General features: G+C 35.6%; 1 protein-coding gene across 1 annotated transcript; it reads right to left on the reverse strand.

Moving 5' to 3' along the window:
* Positions 1–857: 857 nt before the first annotated feature.
* LOC133320629 (uncharacterized) lies at positions 858–5,552 on the reverse strand. The gene has a single exon (XM_061529266.1). It carries the CDS (start codon positions 5,550–5,552, stop codon positions 858–860), a length of 4,695 nt encoding a protein of 1,564 aa, XP_061385250.1.
* Between the last annotated feature and the right edge of the window lie 6,449 nt (positions 5,553–12,001).

Raw genomic sequence — 12,001 nt, forward strand, 5'->3', positions numbered from 1 at the left:
TACCATACCGGACGGGTCTGGGGTGAGGGGTCAGACTAAGAGCGACACAAGCGGTGTCTAAATACATAGTTTCACTGTTATATTTCTAAAAATGACAATTTTCCATACGAACATTCATCACCTGTTTTTACCCCAATTTTCGCAATAAAAAGTAGCCTATGTTCTTTCATTCCTAATAAAGTGTCTAAATACAAAGTTTCACTGTTATATCTTCAAAAATGACGATTTTCCATACGAACAGTCATCCCCTCTTTTTACCCATTCCCCCATTTTTTGCCATAAATACCAAATTTCATCAAAATCGGTTCACTGGTTTAGGCGTGAAAGCGTAACAGACACACAGACAGAGTTACTATCGCATTTATAATATAATAATAATAATAATAATAATAATAATAATAATAACAGCAATAATAATAATGATAAAATATTAGTATATAGTAAAATAGTATATAGTATAATAGTATATAGTATATAGTATGGATTTAATTTTTTGTTTTTTTATTTTGTTTTTAATTATTTAATTTTTTATTTTTTATTTTTTAATCATACATGAAGTATGAAATATTTAATGAGTAAATAAGAGATGGTTTTTTATTTCTGCCTTTACTTTATAAAACTACCTGTCTATCTTTACTTTTATTTACTTTTTACTGGATAATGCACGTTCCTTTAAAAAATAAGTTTAAATTTAAAAACAAATTGTGAACCGTAGTTTCAAGTCACGTTTATTGCGTACTAGCTTTTGCCCGCGACTTCGTTCGCGTGGACTTCAGGTTCGTCCCGTCTAGTCTAGTAATAAGTAAGAAATACGGTAACTAAGCACTGCAGAGCCCTAATCATAGGCCTATAGGTTGCTACTCCAGTATGCTCCTATAAACTACATTTAACGATCTTTTTCCTTCAGCATAAACATGCAGATTCTTCGCTTTAGAAACACGTGAGCAAGCCACATAGAGCTGACCGTGAGAAAAACATGGCGTGCCCAAATGTAGGCCTGCTACCTTCAAGGTTTGACCCTGCGATTTGTTGATCGTCATTGAAAATGCGACTTTTAATGGGAACTGCAGGCGTTTAAAATTGAATGGCAAGTTGTTGGGTATGATTGGGATGCGCGGTATAAGAACATTGTCTCCCTTGGCTTCTCCAGTTAAAATTGTAGCCTTCACTATATGCCTTCCTAATTCGGTAACTCGCAATCGAGTACCGTTGCATAATCTTGGCGCATCCAGGTTACGCATTAACAAAATGGGTACACCTACCTTTAATTCCAACTTGTGTGATGGCACCCCGGACAACTCTAAAGAGTTTAGGAACTCTACGGGATAACTTGTAGTGTCATCGGATGACATAACTGTGTCAATGGAATTATACACTGATGTTTCGCTGTTTATTTCGGCCAAGATTTTTTTATTTATTTTCGCAACAATCTGATTTTTTGGTGCCAATATGGTTCTTTCACACAACCAATTTTCGTCAAGAATATTTTGTTGCAGATTCGGAAAAACTTGTTCAATAAGTTCGTTTTCTGTCTCCACAGCATGACAAAATTGCTGTGTGAAAAGAACCATACCTACTTGGTCGGTGTTTAGGTGGCCTTCACCAATTTCTAGCAGTTTTTGAGCATATGCTCCTGATTCGACATCGCTGAATAACTGGACTCGCATGTTAGTGGTAAGATAAAGCTTTTCAACTTTAGACCACAGATATGAGGCTTTTAGACATGCGTTAATTTCATCTGCTGCAGTGCCTCTCTCGATAAAAGGTAAAGTCTGTCTAAAATCCCCTGCCAATAACACTACCACACCACCCATCAACTTTCGATTGCTGTGAATATCTTGTAGACAGCGATCAAGCGCCTCAATGGCGCGTTTGTGTGACATAGTGCACTCGTCCCACACGATCAGCATACATTGTTGCAAGAGGGCGCCACGGGCACTGCTCTTACTGATGTTGCACGTTGGGGTTTCTTCGCTCGCCAGATTAAGAGGTAATTTAAAAACCGAATGTGCCGTTCGTCCACCGCTCAGCAATGTTGCAGCGATCCCAGAGGAAGCCACCGCTAATGCAACTTTACGGTCCTTACGAATTTTTGCTAGAAGCAAATTAAGCAAAAATGTTTTACCTGTACCGCCCGGGGCGTCAAGAAAGAAAAGGCCGCCTTTGTCAAGCTCAACTCGTTGTAATATTTTGTTATAAATGTTTTTTTGTTCGGGTAGCAGGCGTGGTTCAGTTTCGCTGACCTGAGCGTCTAATAAAGCAATATCGTAGCTTAGCTCTTTGATCAAATCGGTCGACAACTCTCCTCGACGCTCTGGTGTAGGCATACCGAAGTCAGACAATTTCTTACCGGAAATCGTTATTATTTTGTCCTCTATATGTCTCAGTGCTTCATTGAAACATAGATCATTGTTGACTTGATCCATCCTTTCAAATCTTTGCAAGATATCCTCCGATAATGCAGATTTATACTTATCCCATAGTTGAAGAGGATTGGATAAACCGCAAGTGCATATCAATATTGCAAATAGTTCTCTTATTTGCGAAGGAGAGCGACACAGCACTGCCTCTTCCATTGTGGCATCCCAGTGGTTGTCATCTTCCAACAACCCCAACTTCTCACACGCTTGTCGAAAAGTTTGAAGTTCTTGGCCGTCAACTGTTTTTAGATCCAAAAAGCTAGTGGGGCCCTGTACTACATTCAGCAGCATTCGCAAACAGTAACATTCGAAGTTACTAACATGCACTGTGTAAATGCGCCCAAGAGCATCTCCTGCCTTCACACCTGGCCAGCCGTCGACAGGTGTGCCTTGTAAACGACGTTTCCATTCTTTCGACGACACGTTCCATGTATAGTAGCGGGGTACGTCAACATAAAGTAATGTTTTTGCAAATGCGTCATTTTGGCAAAGCAGGAAAAATGCAGTTAGTGTCGTCTTAGGTGGTGCGGCCATTCTCTCTCTAAAATTGTTTTCAGTGAAGTAAATCCGCTGACCATTAGGCAGATGAACCGCAAGGTGAGTGACTGTTGGGTGTCTTTCATGCAGAGGCAGACCCAAGATCCGCCACGCTGCTTCGTTACTACTAACATATCTACCGGCTCGATACGTTTGCACCTCATCTCTCGGGTCAATATTAACATTCCCTTGCTGTCGAATGTTAAAAATAGCCTGGTCGCTGCCTTTGTTTATATATTTACAAATATATTTTATCGCCTGTACCGTATTGCAGAACTCTACATTTATGTGACAGTTATAAATTTTAGACAGAAGAGGAGAATATGGGACAATCCAGCTATTGTCAACCAATACTTCCTGTGTTCCACCTCGGGTTTTTAGAGTTATCGTACGGCCGCCATCTCCTGGTGTTCTACGCCTGTACAAAGGATAGCCTTTGTCGTTAGTTTGAGTATCTTTCAAAAGCGCCCTTGGATACTTTTTGGTGCATTTTCCTTCTTTCATGCATGGTGATGACGGATTTAGTGCACCACAGGGACCGTGAATCATATTTTTGGTTACAGTATCGTAGAGTTTTCGATCACTTTCTGGATTTGGTATCTCCGCACTTATGACTTCATCAATTTGGTTGGGGCGTAATTTTTCCGTCAACCACAGCAGTAAGTGCACGTGAGGCAGACCTCTTTTTTGCCACTCGATCGAGTACATGAAACACTTCATATCTCCAAATATTTTACCTTTTGTAAGTAGAGCAACCAATTTTTGTACTTTTATTTTAAATAACCTGGCTGTTAAGTCATGTCTGTCTGTTGCATTTTGACCTGGAATGAGCTCTTTAGTAATTTCTGGCCAAGCGGGATTACATGTCATTGTAATAAACAGATCAGGCCTCCCGTAGTTACGCACGTATGTGAACGCATCCTGCGTGTACTCATGAAGATATCTCGGGCTATTTACAAATGACGATGGGAGTATTACCAATTGACCCAAATTGTTTGGATCTAAATCCGCATCATTCCTGACCGCGTCTTGTAAATGTATATAGTTTTCTGCTCGCAGTTTTGTTTGGTTTAAAGCAATAAACCTTAAGCGCTCACTCTCCACTTTGACATACATGTCCACCAAAAACTGAAGCAAGAGAAGCCTACATCGAAGCAATAAATTAAAATTGTTGCGACGTACCATCATATGATATGCATAAAAGTCTTTGCACGACACTTTTTTGTTCGGTATAGGCTGTTTTGTAACTGGGTTTGTCTGAGGAATATCAAAACTGTACCCCTCTTGTCCTTTCCAAAAAATTATCGGGTACTCGAGAGCATCATAAAATCTATGAGTGTCCGGAACTCTAGTAAGCCGGCCATCGTGCGCCTGAATAACAATGTCCCGAGACGCAGTTTGTTCAGTACTAACTACTACGGCAGCTATTTCGTTTGTGGTCGGGGCATTGAATCGTCTTTCGTGTTCACCACGTGGTACACGATCTGGGTGTATCACGACCTTGTAATTATCGCTAGTCACTCTATCTTTAGCCATTTTAAATTCATGCACTAAAACGTTGTGATCATGTAGAACTTTTTGTATTTTTTGAACTGTGTTTCTTTCCACACCTAGTACGTACTCAGAACGCCTATCAACTTGTGCTTCCTCATCACCCATGAAATAAACTTGCAAAAATTTTGGTTGCGTATTAGCAGCAGGAAGCAAAGAGCCAATTGTGTGGTATATTTGCCCTTGGATTGTAAAAGTCGGGCAAAATCCTGGCATCGACACAATGTTATCAGCTCCAAAAGATGTCATATGGAAGCATGTATTGTATTTTCTTATGTTTTTTAAAAAACGGCGAGACTCATCTGTTTCATTTGAAAAAAGTTCTTTAAGAGGTTCAACACGCTCGTCTATTGAAGGAAGAACTACTTTTCCTCCCGAACAACACATGCCTGCAGCTTCCTCTTTCCATTTAAGAGCACCGCAAAATCTGCATTCCTTATTCATCGCTTCTATTTTTATAAGCTTGTGGCTTTCGTAATCAAGAGTTTCATCGTACTCAAATGCAGCTTTATCAAATACTCCCCACGCGTTTCTTGTAAATATTAATCGTCGCTGTTGTGCCCTTTCAGCAACAGCGCATCTGCGAGCTTCAGCAGCTTCAACAGTTTCAGTAGCTCTTTGGGACCCTATGTAAGTCGCTTGCTGAAGACGCCGAGCTTGAGACTGTTCGGGTGTCTCAGAAGCCCGTTGAGATGCCAGATATTCAGCGTTCTGTTGACGTCGAGCTTGAGACTGTTCGGGTGTCTCCGCAGCCCGTTGAGATGCTAGATACTCAGCATGCTGTCGACGTCGATCCTGGGACTGTTCGGGTGTCTCAGAAGCCCGTTGAGATGCCAGATATTCAGCGTTCTGTTGACGTCGAGCTTGAGACTGTTCGGGTGTCTCTGCAGCCCGTTGAGATGCTAGATACTCAGCATGCTGTCGACGTCTATCTTGGGACTGCTCTGGTGTCTCAGCAGCTCTTTGAGCTGCCTCACGCTCTGCTTGTTTAAGCCTTCGCAGTTCGGCTTGTGGAAACGTCTCGTTAAGTCTAGCTACTTTCATAGTTCGAGCTTTATTAGAGCTTTGGGAAAGATTAGACTTACGCTTTCGCGGCATAATTCTTAAGTACGTGTTGTTTCTATACTTCCAAAAAATACAGTACGGTAGTTATTGTTATGATTGTACTTTAATGCAATCCTTGCCTATTTAATTAACCTATCTATATAGTAATTCAATTATCAATGAAGTAATTCGTTATAATTAACCTATTTATATAATTTGTTATAATTAACTGTAAGTAACCTATCTATATAGTAATTGAATTATCAATGAAGTAATTCGTTATATAATTAACCTATTTATATAATTTGTTATAATTAACTGTAAGTAACCTATCTATATAGTAATTGAATTATCAATGAAGTAATTCGTTATATAATTAACCTATTTATATAATTTGTTATAATTAACTGTAAGTAACCTATCTATACAGTAATTGAATTATCAATGAAGTAATTCGTTATATAATTAACATATTTATATAATTTGTTATAATTAACTGTAAGTAACCTATCTTTATAGTAATTGAATTATCAATGAAGTAATTCGTTATATAATTAACATATTTATATAATTTGTTATAATTAACTGTAAGTAACCTATCTATATAGTAATTGAATCATCAATGAAGTAATTCGTAAAAATGAAGTATCTTTTTGTACGTGTAACTCCTAACCAAAAAGAAACCTGGCAATAACTAACCTTAGGCCTATATTACTTAAAGTAGGCGACCATACGTTTTTATCAAATCGCTAGTGCCTTGAAAATTCGCAAAACGGACACAACCGTCAACGACGTCTGCCCTCACGCGTCTGCCCGCGTTCGGGTCGCGCACTCAGCGATGAGCCACTTCTTCCCCACCGCACCTACCCCGCTCCCCCCACGCCCCGTTCGCCTGGCGCCGCTGCCGGTATTTATCACCGAAACGGTATTTATCGCCGAAATTGCTATGACTCTGCATTTTAAATCTGTGATATCTTCGAAAATATTTATTTAATTTACATGCTGTAAAAAGCCATATTGATCTTTATTAAATGCACAATGTATTTAAGATACTTAATTGGATAAGGATTAATACTGTATTGCTTAAAATCGCTTCGTAAATAAGCCATTATTTCTCGTACAAAGTAAAGGATAAAAAATGGTTATTGTGGGTTATTCCTAAGAGATAAACATATACCATACATAGACCTTTTTAAATTGTACAATACTGTAGTAAATTGTTTTGATCTATCTTGTAGGATTCAGTCAGCGTTTGCAATGTAAGCGCAAAAAATGTGTTTTTTTTTACGACCTCACATTAAAAACCTCAAAAATTGTAGCCTATGTGTTATTCTGATGTATAAGCTATATTGTGGTAAAGTTTCATTCAAATCCATTCAGTAGTTTTTACGTGAAAGAGTAACAAACATCCATACATCCATACTTACAAACTTTCGCCTTTATAATAGTAGTAGGATTATGAAGTACCAGGTGTTCATAAAGCTACAGAATACTATTACACAATTTGCTACGGGGATGCTACGAAAACCCAGAGAATTGGTTCTACGATAAACATACAAATATGCATTTCAAAGGGTTAATAGTGCAGACGTTGTGACAAACATGCATGCACGAACTAAGGCGAAACTATATTTTAGTGTCGGCTATCATGAAGAAAGGAATTCCCGTTTCAAAATTAAATCAAACTAAGATATCTAAAATCAGAGAGCATAAAGGGCAATTGTATCAGGCTTACTGAAAACTAATGTAAAAAACAATTTTTTTTCTTCTGAGATTTTCTTAGACATACATTTTGTAACAATATATTTTGTCAATCTTAAAAGTCTGCCTTACATACATATCTTGAAAACTAAGAGCAGTGGGTAGTCGTATCAGTATTGTATACAAATCAGAATACTTAAGTCTGTTCTCCTAGTATGCAACGTTATCAAAAACGTGAGTCCCATATTATGTATTTATACGTAACTGTAGTCAGGTCAATAAAGTTTTACTTTTCACAGCAATCATGAAACATATTGTACAACTCCTTCAGACTTATGAAGTCCTGGTTCCCGCACTATGAAACAAACGTGACCAATTTTCGAAGTTCTGGTGATTCCTTTGTAGCAAGCAACCATGATCAATTGACAGACGAGATGAAAATGAAATCATATACATATTTTCTAATCAGAAAATACATACGAGTATATGTCGAAGTACGGTCCAGGCCGTGGTTTTTAAAAAGAGTGACGCCAGCATAACTGACGTCATCAATGACTTTAGTCTTAATTGTAGACCAACATTGTTGTGACTACACTTACACAGGTGGCTACGCAGGTGGCTATGCGGCTAACACCTGATTATTTCAACTACCGACAATTATTAGTTTTTTGAATAATAAGAACTACGCCGTTATATATGTTTTTTTTTCAGTAAATTTTAGTCAAAATTGATTAAGTGTATATTTCGAAGTAGAGAGACGAAAGTGGCTGTACGAACTTAGTGCCTTATCATTTATAGAAAAAGAAATGCCCGCTTCGAAAGTAAATTTTTTTTTACTGGTCTCGTACCGCAACTCATACTATCGTACCAGGGAAACATAAATCTATGAAGGTGATGTTTCACTATGAATTGAGAGTGAAATTTGTGCTATATGAACATATTGGGACGGACGTGTGTTTTAAATATTTCATATCAATATATATTGATATTTATTTGTTTGTGGGTGTTCGTGTGTCATGGCCTAATTTACATTAATAAGAGCTTATTTATTTATTAATTTTTTCCCGTTATTCTTATGAATATAATTTTGTTCTTGTGATATATAAGTTTCTTTTGCGTGTTCCTGAAATCTTGCATTATGGAAGTGAATTTTGCTTTCATAAAATAATTTGCATTTCAGTTCAGTATTGCATACAAAACATGATTCCTGAATTAATGTTCATCTGTAATACAAGGTTATAAGGTCAGGGTATATAAAACTATCAAGGTGACCTTTCTCCGCTTTAATCTCATGCTTATGTTTGCCCGTTGTTTAATTTTTTTGGGTAATTTTAAGTGTTGCATTTTTTTTTTAGCAAAATGATTTTTCTTTAAAAACATAAAAAACAAAAGAAACTTTTAATAAGCTAACATAAGAAGCATATATATAATATGTATTTCATAACTTTATTACATGATTGTAGATTAGGGTAGGTTATTTAGACGATCGACCTCACAGAGGCATTCCTTTATCTTATACCTTGAAAGATTTCAAGTTTTGTAGATAAAAAGGATAAGAGATCATAAATTCTTAAAATTAATTTAGAGTCATCTCAGAGTCTCAGAATTCCAAAGCACCGAGAGAATTTTTTCAGCTTTGTCTAAAAAAGCCTGATTATAAATATAAATTATAAATACGTACACATTTACATACATATATACTTATATATTAATATTATACATAATATCTCTACAAAATATTTGAAGCGTAGTAGTACTCTTTTCCTTTAGTGACTTTACTAGTGCCCTTATTACTAAAATAAACGTGAGTACCTAATAATATCTTGCATTCACATTCATAGACGATTCACGACGAGCATTTTTTTTATATTCTCAAGGTATTTTTTTTATTTTGTAAACCTTGATCAGAAAGGAATTTTATACAAAAATAACCAATCGGACCATACTTTCTACAAAAAGAATTAATCCAGAAAAATTTCAATGTAATTTTCAAACTGTCTGTTTAATGCAGAGATGATTCTCAATAAAAATAATTAATCAATCTAGAAAAGAAAAGTCGATGGATCTCCTTCACAAAGCTGATTTTGATTTATTGATTGATTTCATAACACCGCCACAACTCACTAACTAACTCACTAACATCTTACCAGGAGAACATAAAACCAAGCCGATGATGTTTCACGGGAAGATAAAAGTGAAACTTTTCATTCATATGTATTTATTACACATTAAACTTATGTTTGTGGGTCGGTCATTATTATGTTTCTGTGAGCTTGGGCTGACTGGCTTTATCGATTTTTCATCCTATTGCTTTTAAAATATAGTGATTCACAGCGATACGCTAGTCACAATCAGCTGACTCTCACTGCTATGGAATGTCTGCCTCCATCTGCCGCTAGAAGATTGAGGTCATAATTAAAAGAAAAAAAAAACAAATATTTACAATTATCTCTACTTGTACTATGTATCAGTCTAACATCGTATTTGTCATAAAACTTAATAAATACTCCATTGCATAGTAATTTCGTAAAAAAAATAAATTCAAACAAGAAAATTCAAATTTTCGAGAAAAAGAAACAAAAAATTCAAAGAAAGTTTTCTGAACCATTGCCTCTCAATTTATGTTCTCCTGGTTGACAGTGTTATGAACAACGTGACTGTTACGTTCTGTTACCTAACTCGAAACATCTTACCAGGAGAACATAAAACTGTGTAGTTAGTTCTATAGTGTGCTTTTGCTACGAAACACTCGTGTCTTATGATTTCCTGGTTTCCCATCCGCTGAGATAAACGTGACTGACTGTGGCTTGTTTGTTTGTTTGTTTGTTTGTTTGTTTGTTTGTTTGTTTGTTTGTTTGCTTGCTTGTTTCGTTTGCACAACAAACTACGTGAAGTTTGTTACGTACGCGCTACATATTATAAAATAAATGAACATTGCCGGGGCAACATCGTTGTATGGATAAGATATCATATAACAAGTAACGCCGCTGACTCCGCGGAACGAACACCAAGCCGTGTGAACCAGAAGATTCCTGATACCAAACAAGCTATGGAATGGGATTGCTATCCTAACATCGGGGCAATCATGTAGTCTTAGGTATAGGTTATAAGTTTTAATATGTAATTTTTATTATAATATACATATAAGTAAGTTTCGTAGTTTTCCTGGAACCTCCGGTTGCCACCTTATATAATTAGTTACTTCTTTATTTGGTGACTGGGGAGTTGGTTTAAAACGTAAAATAAACCGTTTTGAAATTTTGTGAGTAACTTTATTTTATCAATTTAAACTACTTACTTTTTTTAAAATAATACTGTGGAATATTTGATTATTTCATAATAGAAGGCAAATTTCGTCGCAACTTCCATATTAAATAAATAATAAATTAATGAGAAAATATTATCTCCTTGAAAATCATCTGCTCACAGGCATTGCATTTAAATGAGGGCTTGCGAAAAAAAAATTGTCTCAAGTATCATGAAGAAAAGGAATTCCCGTATTCCCGTATAATTAACTCAAAAAAAGGGTGAATAAGACCGAATGACAAACTCCAAAATTCTGTTTACCACGAGACTTCACATTGGCTCCTTTCTATAAATAAAATGATCGTTTTAAATCTTTAAAGACTTACTAAATAATTCTTTAAAAATTTTAAGGATATTTTCACTATAATATTGTTTAACAAAGTTTTCTAAGTAGATCTTAATCCAACAAATGACAACTAAAAGGATGTGCAGTCTTGTCAATTTGCAGCTATTATAAGTTTCGAATTACTTGTGGTATTAGAAATCGGTGGCGGGAATAGGGGTTGTTTTATTTCAACAAAATTATATTCATTTATACGTTGAAGCAATCGCATGAAAAGCTTCTTAAAAGCGATATCACATGGCATAAAGGGCAATTGTACCAAGCGTGGTGGTTTCAGTGTGGTCATAATTTTATATTTCTTCACAACTGGAAAAATACATATGTGAATATACTTATATATATGTTCTCTTTGTTTTCGTAGTATTCTCGTACCACTCTCGTAGCATTGTGCCTTAAGATTATGAATACCTAGAACTTCATTTTATGAAATAAAGTTTGTTTCTTCGTAGTTTTTTTTTCTTATGAAACGAATAAAACAAAGAAAAAATATATATTTTTAAAATTTTAAAAACTATAAATATACTTTTATATATAACAAAACATGTATATGAATGATAAATAATAAAAATAAATCAAAAGGGTTATACGTAGAAAAAGTGAATTGTTTGAAATATACATACACAGATTACTTTCAACTAAAGCAGAAAGAAGCTTGTTTCAATAGTTATTCTGTCTGGTGACTCTGAGTTCCCACTGAATTTACTATCGGAACATAAACAGAACAAGGATATTCTATTATTTCTTTTATTTCGGTTTAAGGAGTTTGACAATGTGTAAATTTTAATGATATGAAGTGTACATTGAAGTTGTACGAGTACATATTCTTATGAATTCTTAGATTTCGAAGCGTCTTCGTATCAATTGATACCATAGTACTTTACCTTTATAAAACTACATGGTGCTCCTTACTAAAGGTAGTCTGTTAAAGTAATCGTAAAACACGTCACGTTTCTACATCGCGGTATCAGTTAACACAGAATGTCTGGAGGTGTTTTAGTTCATATTGCACATAAATGTAATAAATAAATAATAATAAATATTATAATACTAAATATAAATATTATAATATATTGTAATACTAAATATTGTACTAAATTCC

Source organism: Danaus plexippus, unplaced genomic scaffold, assembly GCF_018135715.1.
Source record: "Danaus plexippus unplaced genomic scaffold, MEX_DaPlex mxdp_41, whole genome shotgun sequence".
Taxonomy (NCBI): domain Eukaryota; kingdom Metazoa; phylum Arthropoda; class Insecta; order Lepidoptera; family Nymphalidae; genus Danaus; species Danaus plexippus.

Excerpts from the sequence above, each read along its gene's own strand:
- LOC133320629 (XM_061529266.1), bottom strand. The coding sequence starts at position 5,552 with ATGAAAGTAGCTAGACTTAACGAGACGTTTCCACAAGCCGAACTGCGA.